Source organism: Pelodiscus sinensis, chromosome 7 (genome assembly GCF_049634645.1).
Source record: "Pelodiscus sinensis isolate JC-2024 chromosome 7, ASM4963464v1, whole genome shotgun sequence".
Taxonomy (NCBI): Eukaryota; Metazoa; Chordata; order Testudines; family Trionychidae; genus Pelodiscus; species Pelodiscus sinensis.
Window position 1 is genome coordinate 60,593,457 of NC_134717.1, and position 17,124 is coordinate 60,610,580.

Below are 17,124 nucleotides of genomic sequence, written 5' to 3' on the forward strand. Positions count from 1 at the left end.
TTTTTATCTGCAGCCACTACAATCACAGTTTGCAACAGCTGTTAAAACATTTTATCTACTTTGACTGAGAGTAGCACTCCAGCGTTTGTTGGTGGAGTTACCGGTGTGTTTGGAGGCCTTCCCTTCTGTCAATTCCTGCTCCTAAAAAGTTCCCAACATAAGTATTTTGTAATTTCACATTAAACGTAAACTTCCCTCAGCAGACGTAAATCAGTGCCTCTGACTGACAGCAGGTGGGGATCTGTAAACGTAGCACCACGTTCTGTTCTCTTACTATGATGCTACTAGGCATTTGGCAAGGAGCGGGCAGTTCGACTACAGTTTATTTCACTTGCAATTGTCCCATTTTAACTTGCACTCTCGGATCCATTGGCCACCTCTTTTCCCTAGTCTTTGACTTAGTTTGCAAACTGTTTGGGAAAGGGGCCTTCCTTTTATATAGTACCTAGCACAGTGGTCCTTTATAAGCACTATTATAATATAAGACATAACAATAATGGTGACAAGTATTACAGCTGCATTGACTGCAGTGAAATTTCAGCTATTTACATCAGCAAAGAATTTAGCCACTCCTCCACCCCTGATTTACCATATACTTTTGACAATAGGAATGCTTTACACAGGGGACGGACAGTGAAAACAACCTATTCAGCACAATGTGTATTTTAAAAGATGAGAGGTAAGTAAGGTTTCAAACAACATCTCTGACAATGCATTACATTGACTAGCAATCATGTGCTAAAAATAAGCTCAATTATATTTCTCCTCTCTTTGAATAGGCTTGCAAAGTCCTGAGTAATGACACCAGTTGAACCATTAATGTAAATCCTTAAAATATAAGTAGTTTCTTGATGCTTTTCATTTTGAGGCATCTGTCTTGAAAAACAGCAGATGCCTCTCCACATACATAGAAGAAATCAATGGAGGTAATCAATAATTCTCTCCACAGGTAATAAATGCTGAGAAGCATTCCTGTCTATCTAAATTGATCCCAGAGAATTGCCTTGAATTGGTATAAAAATCATTTTCATATCGATCAAAGCTTTGCTTTCTTTCGATGATATGTTATTTCATCTATGCCACACGTAAGTAGTTTCAGGCTTCCTCCCTGTGTAGTTATGATAAACAAAATAGACAGCATGCATACAAGATGCCAGTAATTTGAATGAAAGATTAAACGAATGGTTTTGTTTCTTGGAAGAATATGTTGCAATTTTAAGCAGAGCCGGTGGTGGTAAATTGGGGAAACTGTTGGTTTATTTTCAGTGAGAGCTTTTATTATCTCCATCTTTTATTAAAAGCAATGGTGCATGTCTACTATTCTTATTTTCCTAAGTTATCAATATAATATTGACTACTTACATGAATACAGGCTGAGGGAGAGTTTTGCATGATTTTTTTATGCATTTCTTCTTCTCTTCCTCAGATAAGCCAAAGAGTTAATATGGGGCCTCTACAAATAATTGAATTAAGGATAACAGATAATGCTACTTATCTTCTACTTTATCGGCACTAATGTCTCAATCCCATTAGATAGTTGGTTGATTGATATGTGTGTGTGGTATTTATTAGACTTTTTTGGCATTCATGCTACCTATATTCTGTAGCTTGGTCCTCCTTAAACAGAAATATTAAGAGTAGTCAATAATTAAATTAGATGCATAATTTCTACGTGAATTTGTCTGAAGAAAAATGTGATGATTCAACGTTAGTATTATCTTAAGATTCTATCAACAACGAGCCAAACTACATCAAAATTCAAAACAAGTGGTCAACAAAGTGCTGTATCAGAATGCCCATTTGCATGACTGAAAATATGCAGCTTAATATTATGGAGAATTGACATGGTTATTAATAGCATAAATGAAACATTGTATTCACAGATTTTATATAATGGGATTTCTGCTGCTGCATCTTTTCACGTTTTTTGGAATTTTACGTCATAGCTTTATGCATGCATTCAGGCAGCTTTCTGTCAATCTTATGACAGGGGCCTAGAGATGTTGGGGTGCAGGAGTCTGGGTTGGGTTGCATTAGGGGCTCAGAGCAGAGGATTCAGGTGTATGATGGGCTCTGGGGTATGGGCAGGTTGTGCAGGAGTGGTCCAATGGAAATGGCATTAGCTTACAGAGCTTGAGGTTGTCGGTTCAAGTCCTGCCTGCCCTTGGAGCAGCTATATAGGCACCACCTGCTTGCCCAGGGCTGGGATCTGGTATCAGCTGAAGTAGGGAGGTGGGTCACCAGTTTCCCAGGGCTGGAGCTGGCATGGGCAGCATGTGGTGTACTGCTTGCTCCAGAGCTTCGCTCCAGCAGGTGGGTAGCTGGCACCAGCTGGAGGTAGGAAGGATAAGGCAGCTGCTGAAGGTGTGTGAGATGAGTCCTCAAGTTGGGTCCCCCCAGTTTTTTGCTTCCCTATTAAATCCAGCTATACAGTTATCCAGTAGGCTGGGTCCTTACTGGTCCTTACCCAGCCTATTGGATAAGTGTATAGCTGGATTTAATAGGGAAGCAAAAAACAAAGTAGATTAAATCTGTTGGAGTGTTTTCTGTGAAGGGCTCAGTTTTTAACTGTTTGATACATTAGCTGCAAAACAGCCTTTGGGATTGTGACTTGGTCCTTTAATAACAAAAAAAAATCAAAAGCTTCGGTAAACATGATTTATCAAATGTCAAAGCCAAATATCAGTAAAACAGTCTGATTGGAGGCTATCCCATTGCAAAAACGGCTTTGTTTATGAATACTTGACTATGTAGCCTTGGAAAACATTGCCTACTGTTGTCCTCGCAGAGTTTTGCTCTGAATTCATTTTTGCAAAGATATCTGGTAATCATGGCTGTGATTTCTATTAGGGTGCCATGGAATATGAATTGTCAATGTTTTTGTCCTTTGACAAGTACAGGTCTTGTTCCCTCTACTCTAAGTAATTTGGCTTTATCAACCCAGCAAATTAATCGTGTCTAGTTGTGTGTGCTATAGAAATGTCATACAGTAACAGATTAAATTAAATTGCTTCAGTGTACCAGCACTATTTTAGATGTAACCAACAATTTGTATCATGAGATGGGCTTAATATTATATCTACAGCAAATGGATTAGTTGTTGTTGTTTACTTTGCACTGGAGGTGTTTATACTCAAGGGAAAAGATACAGATCTCTGCTTCCGTGGAACTTAAAATCAAATTTAGTTAAAACATGTCATGGCCATAACTTTGGACTCATATTGGTTTTATCACAGTGCATAAACTTCTCTACTGTTAGTTTGCATTTTCATCCGTATGAGACAGATCAGAATGTGGTCCCTTAGAATCGTATGTCTAGGGGAACGTCTAAACTACATTCCTCTTCCAAAAGAGGAATGTAAGTGAGCCCGATCGAAAATGTAAATGAAGCACTGATTTACAAATCTTGTGCTTCATTTGCATAATCGCGTGAGAGCACTTTTTCAAAAAAACGTTTTTTCGAAAAAGAAACTGCAGTTTAGATGGGGTTATTTTTTTTTTTTTTTAAAAAAACCACCCTTTTTCAAAAGAACCCATACTCCTGAAAAAATGAGGTGTACTGGTTCTTTCGAAAAAGTGGTGCTTTTTTGAAAGAACCCTGTCTAGACTGTGGTTTCTTTTTCGAAAACCCCTTTTTCAAAAAAGCGCTCATGCAATTATGCAAATGAAGCACTAGATTTGTAAATCTGTCCTTCATTTGCATTTTCAATTGGGCTCATTTACATTTCTCTTTCAGAAGAGGAATGTAGTTTAGACGTAGCCTAGGTCAGTGGTTCTGAAACTTTGTGGCCCATGGCCCACCCCACTCAATGCAGACCATCCTGTGGACTACCAGCCAACCACTCATGAGGGCAGAATTGGTGCAGGAGAGGGTGCGGGGTATGGGTCGGAGGGAGTGTGTAAGTATGGGCTGTAGCTTGGGGGGCTCTAGCTGGGAGGTTGGGTGTAGGAGCAGGATAGGAGTGTGGGGTCTGGGAATGAGGGGGATGGGAGGTGCTTACCTGGCTCTGTGCCTCCCACTACTCCCAGGCACCACTGCCTGCTGCTCCCATTGGCTGTGATTCCAGCCAATGGGAACAGCAAGGAAAGCCTCCAGTGAGTGCTTTCCTGCACTGCCATACTTCCAACCAGAGGGAAGGGGTGGGGGAGCTCACAGAGCAGCTTTCTGCCCCCCGGAAGCTGGATCCGACCTGCGAGGCTCACCGCCGCCATCTCCCCTTTCCCCCTGCAGCGGGAAGCTGGTACTGGTGCTCCAACCTCATGGAGCTGGTGTGCTAGCACAGGCTCCCTGCTGCAGGGGCTGGGGGTAAGCCCTGAGCCCACAGCCCACTTGCAAGATGGTCACAGACCACTAGTGGTCCGTGGACCACACTTTGAGAGCCACTCATCTAGAAAATATGTCTAGTTCCAGAATCTTACACATATTCCTAAAGTAATAAGGCCAGATTTCTAGCTAGTGGAAATCAGCATAACTCCATCAATGGCTATACAGCTATACTGATTTACACCACAAGGGGCTTTGACCCACAAAATAAAAAAGTTGGAACATCTTTTGATGTACTAAGATCGCACTTCTGGCCTCAAGCAAGAACACCTAGGTGCAGTCTTCCTAAAAGAGCAATGTTGATAAGAGGGCCAGGGGAGAACTGCAAAGATCTTCAGGATTTTCTCGTTTTTCAAGTATATTTCTGACCAAAACATCAGTGTTATGCTTGTAATTAATCAGTGTCTAAAATAAAGAGCTTAGCTAACCTGTAAAAGGCAGTGTGATGAGCTGCCATGCAGGAGTTTCAAACTGGAGTCCAAGAATAGCCCTTTGCTAGTATGACACTGGAATTTGGAAACAGCAAATAGCTAACTCAGATGTGGAAGCCATATGCTCTAATCCCTTATTCAGCATTTGGAGAAAAAGGATCCAAAGGCCCTAATCACTCAGGCTGTGTCTAGACTGGCCAGTTTTTCTGGAAAATCTGCCACTTTTCCAGAAAAACTTGCCAGCTGTCTACACTGGCCACTTGAATTTCCGCAAAAGCACTGACGATCTCATGTAAGATTGTCAGTGTTCTTGCAGAAATACTATGCTGCTCCCGTTCGGGAAAAAGTCCTTTTGCACAAAAGGGCCAGTGTAGACATCTAAGACTTGTGTTCTGCAAAAAAGCCCCGATCGTGAAAATGGCAATCGGGGCTTTTTTGCAGAAAAGCACGTCTAGAGTGGCACGCTTTTCCACAAAAAGTGCTTTTCCACAAAAAGTGCTTTTGCAGAAAAGCATCTGTGCCAATCTAGATGCTCTGTTCCGAGAATGCTTTTAACGGGAAACTTTTCCATTAAAAGCATTTCCGGAAAATCATGCCAGTCTAGACGTAGCCTCAGGGTATTTCTACACAGAAGGGCTAAAGTTGAATTGAGCTATGCAATTTCAGCTACATCAATCACATAGCTGAAGTCGAAATAGTTTAATTCGGCTTTTGGTGCTCTCTACACAGCAGAAAGTCAAAGGAAGACTCTTCCTTTAACTTCCCTTACTCCTCTATCCACCCCCCATCAACATTATTTTGAAATCATGGCTTGCGGTGTAGACGCACTCCAAAACATAACGCCAGTTATTCCGAAATAATGCTGCTGTGTAGACACAGCATCAGAGAAAAATCAGAGGAAACGTGACCATAATGTCATCCCTTCCCACATGTTATATGCCTGCCTCTAGCCTTTATGTGGCCCATACAAGAGAATTAAAACTCCATGCTGCTGGCTAGTAGAGGCATAAGGAATGGATATGACAGATACCAAAGACCTATGTAATAGGGAATCTTATGAAAATATCCCACCGTTATGACCTATGATGGCTTTTGGCATTTTTTTCCACTGTAAAACAAGAAGCAAGGATAAGTGACATGGTCTTGAAAACACACCTCATTTTCAGCAGCTGTTTGCACGGTGATTTACCTCGGTGCTAACACCAGTTGGTTAAAGCAGAAGAATTACACATTTCCTGCTCGCAAGCAGGAAGAGTGTTGCTGCATGAGCAGTAATGGTAGAGTGAGTGCTAGAGTAAACGGAGCTCAGGCATTTTTACCACTGGGCCACAAAAACCTGCCTAGTGGTTATGCCCATTAAGACTCAATAGATCTCCACGTATTTTGCAATGTCCCTTTTGGAGCCATGTTACTTCTAGCAAATGCCAGGGCACTCCTGCCATTGGCTGTCTTGCTGCCAATCCCATACCCTGCACCTGTTCATGAGTATTACTGCTGATGAAGGCAAAAATGACTGCACATAGTCCAACTTTGAGCAATGACTGTAAAAATGGCAGCCTGCATTTCCATGCTTGTTGCCTCTGTGACTCCTAATCCAATGAGCTCAGCTGCTTTCGGGTCCTCTTTGGTGGCCCTACTTACTGACGCCGAGATCTCAAAATCAAGCTGGCCCCTTTCCTTCTTATACATCATAAGGCTCCAGGAGAACAAATTATTAAACCTCTATGGTCCATTACCAGCAACGGGGGCTTGCACAAGTGTAACAGCCTAGAACTTATTAACAGTTCTGTTGATGAGGCATAAGCAGAAATAGAATCCAGCTCATACTCTTAACTGTGTTGGCTTAACAGTTGGGTTGGCTCCACAGAGCTAACTGGAGTAAAACGGTCTAGTTGTATTGTTTTTGTTAATGTCAGCAGAAATGGTTCTTGAATGGGCAGACCTATCACATCTGGTGAGTAGGAAGAGCTTTTGTTTACACATCCTATTCCAGAGTTATTTGTGGTGCAAATCACCTCGTGGTTTATACATCTCTAAGGCCTGGTCTACACTAACAGGGAAGGTCAACTTAAGATATGCAACTCCAGCTACGTTAATTATGTAGCTGGAGTCCAAGTATCTTAAATTGTGTTTTGGCACTCTCCATGCAACAGGAGGCCAACGAGAGCGCACACCCCTGTCGACTTCCGTTACTCCTTGTGAAGAGCAGGACTACCGGCACTGATGGGAGCTCCCTTATAGTTCAAATTAGTGTGTCTTCACTAGATCCACTCATTTGAACCCTAGAAGATTGACTGTGGCAGCATCCATCCCTTCTATTGTGCAGACATGGCCTAAGAGACTCATACGTCATCTCGGGTGAGTTGTCGTGTCTACATTAGAAATTAGTTGCCTCCATGCTTAGCTGGTTCTGTGATGGGCCCCAGGAAGACCTACTGAGTCATTCCACCCATCTAACAGACTGAGAAGGAGGTTGGGGGTTCAGGACCAATCCTGGGACAGCCAGTAGTGTACCTATTGCTGTAAGTGAGCCAGTAGCAGTGTGACTCCACCAAAGGCCTTGCAAATGATTTAAACTATGTTGGGTCTTATCTGTCGATTTCAAACTTCTTGCTTTGTGGTTTCCACACAGAGGAGCAGATGTTCAGCTGATGGGAATCCACATTGTTCTAGAGACCTCACTAGCACTGAGGAAATTTACCCTAGCCGAGGATCTGGCTTAGAGACTTATTAGAACTATGTTTTATGCCCTATTTTTTTCTCTTCTTATGAGTGCTGCATCAAAGTGCCTTTGCTAATGTACAGAGAAGTGTGCTTCATAAAACCACCAATTTTAAGTAGAATTTTACAAGATAATTATGAAATAGGCTTTGTGTGGTTTTCTGATTGGAGAACATTTTGATCAGCAATAAAATACAATTTGTTCTCTCTTTGAAACAAGAAAAATAATCTCTTTTTGGCAGGAAGGAGGGAGTCAATTTATTTTATAGATCAGTGTTGACATAAAGGGTAATGGAAAAAAGACAGGCCCATTATGTGCCCTTCCCTATTCGTTGTCTTACTCACACTTTTAGGCTACGTCTACACAGAAGTGTTATTTTGGAGCAACTGACATTATTCTGAAATAACAGTCCGCATCTGCACCCAGGCAGTTATTTCGACATAATATCGAAATCATGTTGAGCTGGAGGACTGCTTACTCCAGCTCCTGTAATCCTCATTGTATAAGGAGTAAGGGAAGTTGGAGGAAGAGTTCTTTATCTCAAACTTCCTGCTGTGTAGATAGCACCAAAATAAGCTATTCCGACTTAAGCCATGAAGTTAGTGTAGCTCAAGTTGTGTAGCTTATTTCAAGTTTAGCTCTGCTGTGTAGATGTGCCGTTACTCATACACCCTTCTACTGCAGAGCAAATACATTGTTTTATTCATGGTCTGCAACAGCAATGCACCATATATTGGCCAGCATTGAAAATGTGTGAAAAGAACTATTCTCTACCAACACATATATCCTCCCCCAAATATCTTCTCTAGAAGATGGCATGGATACATTCAGATGTCTTCTATGATCACTACTGCATCATCTAGCTAGTTGTCACTTAATTTTACTACCATTTTCAGATATTCATGTGAACCAACCAAATAGTGTAAATAGTTTGAACCTCTCTAGTTCAGAACTCCCTGGTCTGGAAACATCTCTGGTCTGGCATGATTTGAGTTAGCCGAATGTCCACTTTTCATGAGTATGGCCAAGTTTCCCGCGGTCCCATAAAGTTTGTTTACAGCCACCAATCCAACTCTCTGTTCTGTGCTGTTATTTAGCTCTAATTTACTCCTAAATGTCCTCTAACAGCCCCATAAGCAGTAGAAGTGCTGGTAATGCTGCTAGACCTCCCATGGTCCAGAAAATTCTTTTGTTCAGATCTAGTCAGGTTCCGAGGGTACAGGACTAGAAAGATTCAGTCTGTACCTGTGTCTTTCAGACGTGATTTAACAGGCAAAGGCAATAAAGATGCACCATTTCATTAAGGCCTGTTCTACTCCCCTCGTGGTCAGCAAAAATGTTAACTAAACACTTAAATGTATTGTTTCAAATATGTATTTGAATTGATTTAGTTTTCTTAAAGTAAAGTAGGACTGTCCAAATCATCTCTTTTGAATCTAAGCCTTTGTTCCCATTTTAAAAGCTGAAATGTGATGGTAACCCCCTACCCAGCTATTTCAGGATTCAGACTCTGAGCTAAAAGTCATTTGTTTGCCTTTTAGGGGAAACCTCCCAGCAACTGCCTATAGAGTCTGGTTGCAAGTAAAATCCATATGTAGTGCTTCTGTCAGCAAAGACTTGCTAAGAGAGAGTTTATAATAAATATTTGCATCTGGTGCTTTGGACACTCTAATCTATCCTACTGATCTTTGCTGTGTCAGGCTTTGTTTTAGGTGAAGAAGCCCAGTAGTTATAAAGGTTTGCAAATGGGGCATATTTATCATGGTTAGCTCTACTTTCATACTTCCACCTACTGTACAAATAGCCATGACCACTCCCGGCATAACCAGTAATGAGATGGTCTCCATGCATTTTTAAGATGATATTGCCAAAACAATTTTGCGAACAGGAGACATTATTGTCTGAAGGGGCAGATAATCTATTTCCAGGATAAAAGTTACATCAGATTCTGCCTTGTAGCTTCAGTGTCCTTAAAATCACATTTTGGGGGGCCAGATTCTTCCCCACACACTTGCATGTGGTCATAAGTCCTGATCAAGCTATTCATAGAGTAAGGTTGCCAACATGTGGCCCTGTTTAAACTACTCTTGCTCACCCAACGATTGCTTCAATACCACATTGACTTTGTCAGCACTAATTCAACTTCTGTGGGTGATTTGTCTTTGCTTTGAGAGGGGGGAAAAAGTACTGTTTGATACATAAAAAGGGCTTTAATCATTGAGGGAATATTGAACCTGTGTCTAATAGCTAACAGTGTTTGACCAGAATCATGACTTGAAATACAATGATGGCTTTGTTGAGCAGCCCATCTGTGCCTTGGAAAGAATGTATTGATCTCTTGTTGGATATAGTTATTGCTGTGTGTCTATGCACATATGTCAAGATCCTGATTATAATTTTGAAGCAGAGAGATTCCCTCATCTGAGAAAATGAAGGGGGAGTCAAATGTACAGGTTGAACCTCTCTAATCCAGCACCCTTGGGACCTGACTGCTGCTGAACCAGAGAATTTGCTGAGCCATAGGAGGTCAATATTGTCCAGAATCATTACCAATTCTTCCACTGCTCAGTGGACTCCTAGAAGACATTTAGAGGTATATTAAAACTAAAGAACAGCACAGAACACTGAGACCCAGGACTGGTAGCTGCAAAGAAACTTTATGGGACCGTGGGAAACTAGGCCACACCCATGATAAGTGAACATCTAGGCCACACCCATAATAAGTGAACATCTGGCTAATTAAAATCATGCTGGACCACAGATATTAGCAGACCAGAGAGTGCTGGATTAGGGAGGTTCAGCCTGCATTGCTAGGTTTTACTGATGCTTTTTGTTTAAACTGCAAAATAAGAAATTTATAAATACATCCTGGACTTGTCCCAACTGATAAAATATAGAGGTAGCCTGATTTGTAAAGAAACATAAGGAAACTTTGGACTCTTTAAAATCTTTTCTCCCCCTTTTAACTGCTGTATCCACATCTGTATTAACTGTTTAATTAGGCTGGGAGTTTTCACTGGAACCTATCGGTGTTATGTGCCCAACTCCTGTTAATGTTCAGTGGATGTGAGGTGTCTAAACTCATCTAGGCACCTTCATATATTATGTTGAGAATATCAATATTAAATGTTGGTGGGCCTGGTTCTGGTTCAGGTTCATTTAGACCAAAGGCATCTTAATCCAGATGTGCTGACTGATTTCAGCAAAGGTACCTTCAATGAAGGTGCTTCTATGTGAATCAGAATTGGGCCCTATATTATGTCAAAATCCCAACTGCATGTATAAAATGATGAAGGCCACTCAAGCAAAAGAGTTGCCAGTCATTGTGGATAGTTCTCTGAAAACATCCACCCAGTGTGCAGTGGCAGTAGAAATAGTAAAGAGAATGTTAGGGATCATTAAGAAAGGGATAGAGAATAAGACCAAGAATATCTTATTCCTCTGTATAAATCCATGGTGCTCCCACATCTTGAACAGTGCATACAGATGTGGTTGCTTCATCTAAAAAAAGAGATATTGGCATTGGAAAAAGTTCAGAAAAGGGCAAAAATGATTAGTGGTATGGAGCAGCTACCATACGGAGAGAGGTTAACAAGACTGGGGCTTTTCAGCTTGGAAAAGAGACAACCAAGGGGGTATATGATAGAGGTCTATAAAATCATGACTGGTGTAGAAAAAAAGCGAATAAGGAAGAGTTAGTCACTCCTTTCCATAACAGAAGAACCAGGGATCACCAAGTGATATTAATAGGTTTAAAACCAACAAAAGGAAGTACTCCTTCATGCAACTCACAACCTGTGGAACTCCTTACCAGAGGATGTTGTGAAGTCCAAGACTGTAACAGGGTTCAAAAAAGAGCTAGATAAATTCATGGACGTTAGGTCCATCCATGGCTACTAGCCAGGATGGGTAGGGATGGTGTCCCTAGCCTCTTGTCAGAGCTGAGAATGGGTGACAGGGATGGATCACTTGATGATTCCTTGGTTCAGTTCATTTCTTTTGGGGCACCTAGTGTTGGCCAGGATACTGGGCTAGATGGGCCTTTTGTTTGACCCAATATGGTTGTTTTCCTGTTCTTAAACTAAAAACAAAGTACCTGACTTTCCAATGACCAGCCAGGCCAAATCCTTAGCTTCACTTTATCACTCTAAAATGGAGTCTGTTGTTATTGACTGGTGCTACTTTCCGATAATGGAGTTCGAGGATCTGAGATCTAGCATAGGGTATGCTACCTTTGGTGCATTGTATGAAAGAGTCCATGGCATAGGACTGGCTCCTGCAGACCTGGCCCTCTGGAGCTTTGATTCCTTTGCTCTGAATTGCAGGTCACCTTGTAGCCCTTGCGAGTAACGATGGCACGGTGAAGACCTTGAACGTCAGCTCGGGGCAGCTTTCCAGCCTGGCAGGCCATGAGGGCGAGGTGCAGAGCGTGGTCTTTGATCACAGGGCAGAGCACTTGCTGTCGGGGGGCTCGGATGGGACCGTCCGGCTGTGGTGCTGAGCCCCTGGAGGTGGCTGGATGGAAGAGGAGGAGCCAGGCTGCAGGGAACCAGCAGCAATCAGCTGGCTCAGCGCCTTCACTGCTGCGTGCGCGGGGAGCGCGTTTGTAGCTGGGCCCAATAAAACCCAGCGTGTCTGTGTATGTTGTTCTGTGTGTGTCTTTCAGGGCCCCGGGACCCTCCTGTGGGGGCTGCGGGAGCAGTAGCTTCCCAAGGACGCCTAATGCCAGCCCAGACGAATTGCAAAGAGCCTGGTTTGTTCCGTGGCACAGCCAGCTCCCGGCTTCCCCACCCCCAGCCTCGCCTGGGAGCTGCCTTGAAGTTTGACTAACGCAGCGACGTGGGGCATTCCCAACCCCCTCCCCCCAGTCTCTGGCTGGGCAGGAGCGCACAAGAGCTGGCGACAGGCGCCTGATCTCTGCCTCCTCCTGCAGGCGCGCCAGGGCGCTTCAGCCTTAGCACCGGCGCTGCCTGGGACTCAGCCCCGCCGTGGGCTGCCCGGGGCGGCTCTCCCCGGCTCGGAGCCGGCCCGTCTGGCTCTGGGGGAGGGCGGGGACGGGGGCGGGGTGGGTTTGCCCGCTCTGGCGCTCGGCGATGCCCCCACCCTGGAAGGGCTCCTAGCGGCCGGGGAGCCCAGCCCGTGCGGGGCGCTGTCCGCGGTACTGAAGGGATCCCCGACTGGGCACTGCGCGGCGCTGTCCACGGTGCAGAAGGACCGCGAGGGGGGCTGTCCGCGGTGCTGGAGGAAGCTGGGCTAGGATCTGCCCGGCGCTGTCCGCGGTGCTGAAGGGAACCCGGGCTGGGCACTGCGGGGCGCTGTCCGCGGTGCTGAAGGGAGTCCGGGCTGGGCTCTGCGGAGCGCTGTCTGCGGTGCTGAAGGGATCGGACAGGGGCGCTGTCCGCGGTACTGAAGGTAGCCGGGCTAGCAGTATGTGCCCCGCCGCAGAGCCGCTGCGCTCCGTGGGGCTGAAGCCCTGGGCAAGTTGCTCCCGTGCCTGAGCCGGCCAAGTCCCCTCCCTTGGCCCGGAGAGGGGGCGGACGCGGCGCCAGGGGATGCTGCCGCCTGCATGCCATCCGGGGCTGGCTCCCAGCCGCCGGTAGCTGCCGCGCAGCCAGCCCGTCCTCCTGCGGCGGGGGGTGTGGGGAGGCTCTCAGACGCCCAGACCCGCGGAAAGGCAGCTGGAGGCGATGCGTGCGCTGCTGCTGCTGCTGCTGCGGCTGAAGACCAGGGGGCTGCGAGCCACTCTCGCCTCCGGAGCGGCTCTGTGAAGCCTGAACGCTGGGCGAAGCTGCTTTCTCCGGTGGCGGCGGCTGCTCCGGGCTGGGACATGGGCAGGGATGCTCCGGGAGCCGGCGCTGGACGAGTGATGTGCTGCTAGTGCTAACAGATCGCCCAGCCGTTCCATCCAGGCTGGCCTGTGACCCCCGGCAGCTTTTCCCCAGCCTGCGAGGTGAGTAGCAATGACTCGGGGGGAGACCTGGCTTGCTCGCAGGGTCGGACCCATCGCTGGGCATGAGCAAGGATGGGAAAGTTGAGCTGCTCACTAATCCGTAGCTGAGCCGGGTTTGTTTACTTGGGGACCCGCTTCCCGAGAACGAAGCTGCAGTCGGGTCAGTTTCCTTCCCATTCGTTAGACTGGGTCTTTGGAATTGGTGTGTGGTAGCTAAGATTAGCCCACACCAGCACTGATTTATAATGCTTTGCTACTGAGTGCCTGGCCATCAAACTTGGGGTAGCTTCATTGGGCTGCTTGGCTCATTGCACATTACCTCAAATATCTGTTTCCCAGTTGCTCTTTTTTTTTTCGTAAATCTTCACTTGCCTGACCATAGAAAATTGATGCCTACCTGTGGCTTGGTAGGTGAGCAAAACTCTTTACTCTCCAAATCTCTAATGCAGACGTAGCTGGGTGCATCCCACTTAGAAAAAACAACAACACAGCATGCTACAACAGCTGTGGCTGGCAGTATTTCAGTGCCTTACCCTTGTGATAAAAACATAGCTAGCACTTCAATTAAGAGGATATCTTTTGATTTTGACAAAGCGTGTGTAATATCCGGTGTCTCCCTCTGTAGCAGTTTTGGGAAAACTGTCTTGCTTAGCAGGATCCGTTAGCTTATCTTGTGAGATTATAGCTTCCTCCTGATTCATTCTTTTTGACAGATTTTTAATATAATCTGAGTCGACAGGAAATGTCTCTTTGGGGAGGAGGAAGAGGAAACAGATCTCTATAAGTATGTGTGTATTGATGGGGGAGGGGTTGGTTGTGTCTGTGTTCAAATGCTCATAATTTTATTTATTCAAGTAGTCCTGTGTATGCTATTAGCAGGCAATCCATACCTGACTAGTAATAAACATAAAACTAATATTCCAGTTACTAAAAAGTTTCCTGCAAATACTTTTCACTCTAGGATGACCGTTCCTTGCCCCATTATCAGAAAACCAGCAAGAGACCCTTTTTCTGCTGGCATTACACTGAAGTCCAAATGGCATTTAGAAAAGGATTGAAAATGCACACCTTGATGACAGTGGTGTGACACACAACACAGACAATAAAGTAACAGCAAATCATATGTGGAGTGCTCTTTCCTGGGATAGGGATGGGCTTTCCTTCCTTTTCCAATCTGTCAATCATTACCTTGCCCATTTAAATATTATTCTCCATTGCCAAATCCGCTGGCTGTTCTATGTAGCTGTGCTGGCATACTAAGTTTTAGCATGGAGACTGTCACTAACCTAATGAGACAAATCTATTATGGTAATGCCGTGTACATGCCAGACATTTTAAAATACTGATCTATGAACTCCTCGCTGGACATTAATATAAGTCTGAAAACTGCTGCCCTGAAAAATGTCAGTGTCTAGAAATGCCAAATAAGGACAATTACACTACAGAAGAAGGAGAAGAAACCTACAGGCTTGACAGATGTTACCAGCCCAGCCTCTTTACCTTGCTCTGTAAAAATACCATATTTAAAACACTGAGGAATTCTAACTCTCTAAGCCTATATAAGATACAGGGTTTTGTTTTGTTTTGTTTTTCATATGGGAAGCTCAGATCAGACTAAAGCCCATATAATTCTTGTTTTACCTTCTGTGATTTTGTCTGATAAAGCTTCTCTGGCCTTTTTATCCTCTTGATTTTAAGAAACTGAGCCATGCATTGTAGAAAAGAGTAGGTAGTGGTTACACCAAAAAAGAAAGGAACTGTTTTGATCCCAAGTTCTGTGCCAGTGAACTGCCTACTTACTATTTCAATTTCAGGCAATTATTTCATTTCTTTGTGTTTCCAATGACCAATATTTTCCAAATAGGAAAAAGCAAACATTAGGCATCATGATAAACCAGCATTTGATTGGAGATTTTCTATAGGCCCTTGTATGCATGAACTGTATGTGTACATTTGTCTCTCTCTACATCTATACAAATGCACACTTTATTGGCCCTATGTAGCATGTGTTGTTTTTCTTAGGAATAACTGAGGAGAAAAAACTGCTTTCAGATTAAACAGTTTTTAACATCTGCATGTTTTGAAACCACTGGTGTGGGTTGAAAGTGTGGTCTTCCTATGTCTGCTTTTGTGACTATTTCAAGTTATTCTTATTTTAACTATTTGTTTTCAGACCACTCCTCTGGTACCCCTATGGAAGCAGCTGTTTCTATCTGAGATTAGGACCGTATATGGAAGTTGAGGAGGGGGATGGCTTGTCATATCCAAGAAGCATGCCTACTTCTGTTACTAATACCTGGGTTGGTCACCCCAGCTGCCATCAATCATGAAGACTACCCTGCCGATGAAGGCGACCAGACCTCCAGTAATGACAATCTGATCTTTGACGACTATCGAGGGAAAGGCTGTGTGGATGACAGTGGCTTTGTATACAAACTGGGAGAACGTTTTTTCCCAGGGCATTCCAACTGCCCTTGTGTCTGTACTGAGGATGGGCCTGTTTGTGATCAACCCGAATGTCCTAAAATCCACCCAAAGTGTACTAAAGTGGAACACAATGGATGTTGCCCGGAGTGCAAAGAAGTGAAAAATTTTTGTGAATATCATGGGAAAAATTACAAAATCTTGGAGGAGTTTAAGGTATGAGTGATCCTTAGTATTTATTCACTACTCGCATGCTAGATGAACTTTGGTGGGGGGACTTTCAAAGTCACTTGGTATTGGCCTGTTTATACAGCAAAAAATGCTGGTGTGGTGCTCAGAGAATGAATATTCACAAGTACATCAAAACATGTAACAGTTGTTAGCCTCAAGGCTTGCTGTGTTTGATTAAATAGTGATCATCCAGCTTGCAGGTAGTTAAATTTCCATGCAGGTGATTTTAAAGTAATGAGAACTATACTGATTGGAACTGTCCAGTTCCCATGGGTAAAGTATTCAGGAGTCATTTTGAAAGGAATGTTTTCAAAAAATCTTTACCGTGTGCTTGTGATTTTAAGAAATTAGAAGACGGATTTTCCGTTAAGCTAAGGAAAATGCCATACCTCTGTTGCAGTAGCATCTATACCCAACACATACGTTTTTATTTCTGAGAACATGTGCCCTCATAGCTCAGTAGTAAAGACTTGCTTTGAAGCACAACTTTTAACTCTTCATGGGATAAACCTTACGCCTCTACTTGCCAGGTTTTTTTCTTCTCTGGCAGTGAATACACTTTCATATCAGTTTTTGTATTTTCCAGCAGTTCAGTAACACAAGCTAGACTTTATTTCCAGACAGTAGCTTCTCTTTCAGTTGTATCCTACAGTAATAGTATATAGTTTAGTTTTTCTTTCACGAGGGATTTCCCATCCACGCATGAATCAGAATGTCCTAGAAAGAGCCTAGTTCTTTCCTAAGGTGCATTAGACACATATCCTTAATAGACTAACAAATAGTGTGTCCTTTGCTTTGCCAAAGAATACAACTTGAGGCTGCTGATTGTGTGACCAGTAATAATATATTGTGCTGTTGATAGCCTAGGAAAAAAATTAATTCAACTTATTATGACAGGCATCAGCCTCCGACCTTTGAAAATATAACATTACTATCTTTGCATGACTCCTTAAAAATTAGTGACCTCGTGTTATTCCTGGGTCAAAATCGAGTACACATGATAAAATCATGCAAGACCCTTTTCGGAAGAGGTCCTACAGCA

At 43.9% G+C, this 17,124-nt stretch overlaps 2 protein-coding genes across 4 annotated transcripts in view; both read left to right on the forward strand.

The window, feature by feature from the left end:
• The window catches only part of SPAG16 (sperm associated antigen 16), a 677,765-nt gene extending 665,648 nt beyond the window's left edge, over nucleotides 1–12,117 (forward strand). For 2 of the 3 annotated variants that reach the window (XM_014575658.3, XM_025186825.2), the window contains one exon: nucleotides 11,803–12,117. In XM_014575658.3, the coding sequence (XP_014431144.2) occupies nucleotides 11,803–11,978 (176 nt within the window). In that variant the 3' untranslated portion in view covers nucleotides 11,979–12,117. The remainder of the gene's footprint in view (nucleotides 1–11,802) is intronic. The other variant, XM_075933953.1, reaches the window with a different exon arrangement.
• A 778-nt stretch (nucleotides 12,118–12,895) lies between these two features.
• VWC2L (von Willebrand factor C domain containing 2 like) overlaps nucleotides 12,896–17,124 on the forward strand; it is a 101,823-nt gene continuing 97,594 nt past the window's right edge. The window contains exons 1-2 of the mRNA XM_006127392.4: nucleotides 12,896–13,427; nucleotides 15,601–16,067. Coding sequence (XP_006127454.1) covers nucleotides 15,678–16,067 — 390 coding nt within the window. The 5' untranslated portion in view covers nucleotides 12,896–13,427; nucleotides 15,601–15,677. The remainder of the gene's footprint in view (nucleotides 13,428–15,600; nucleotides 16,068–17,124) is intronic.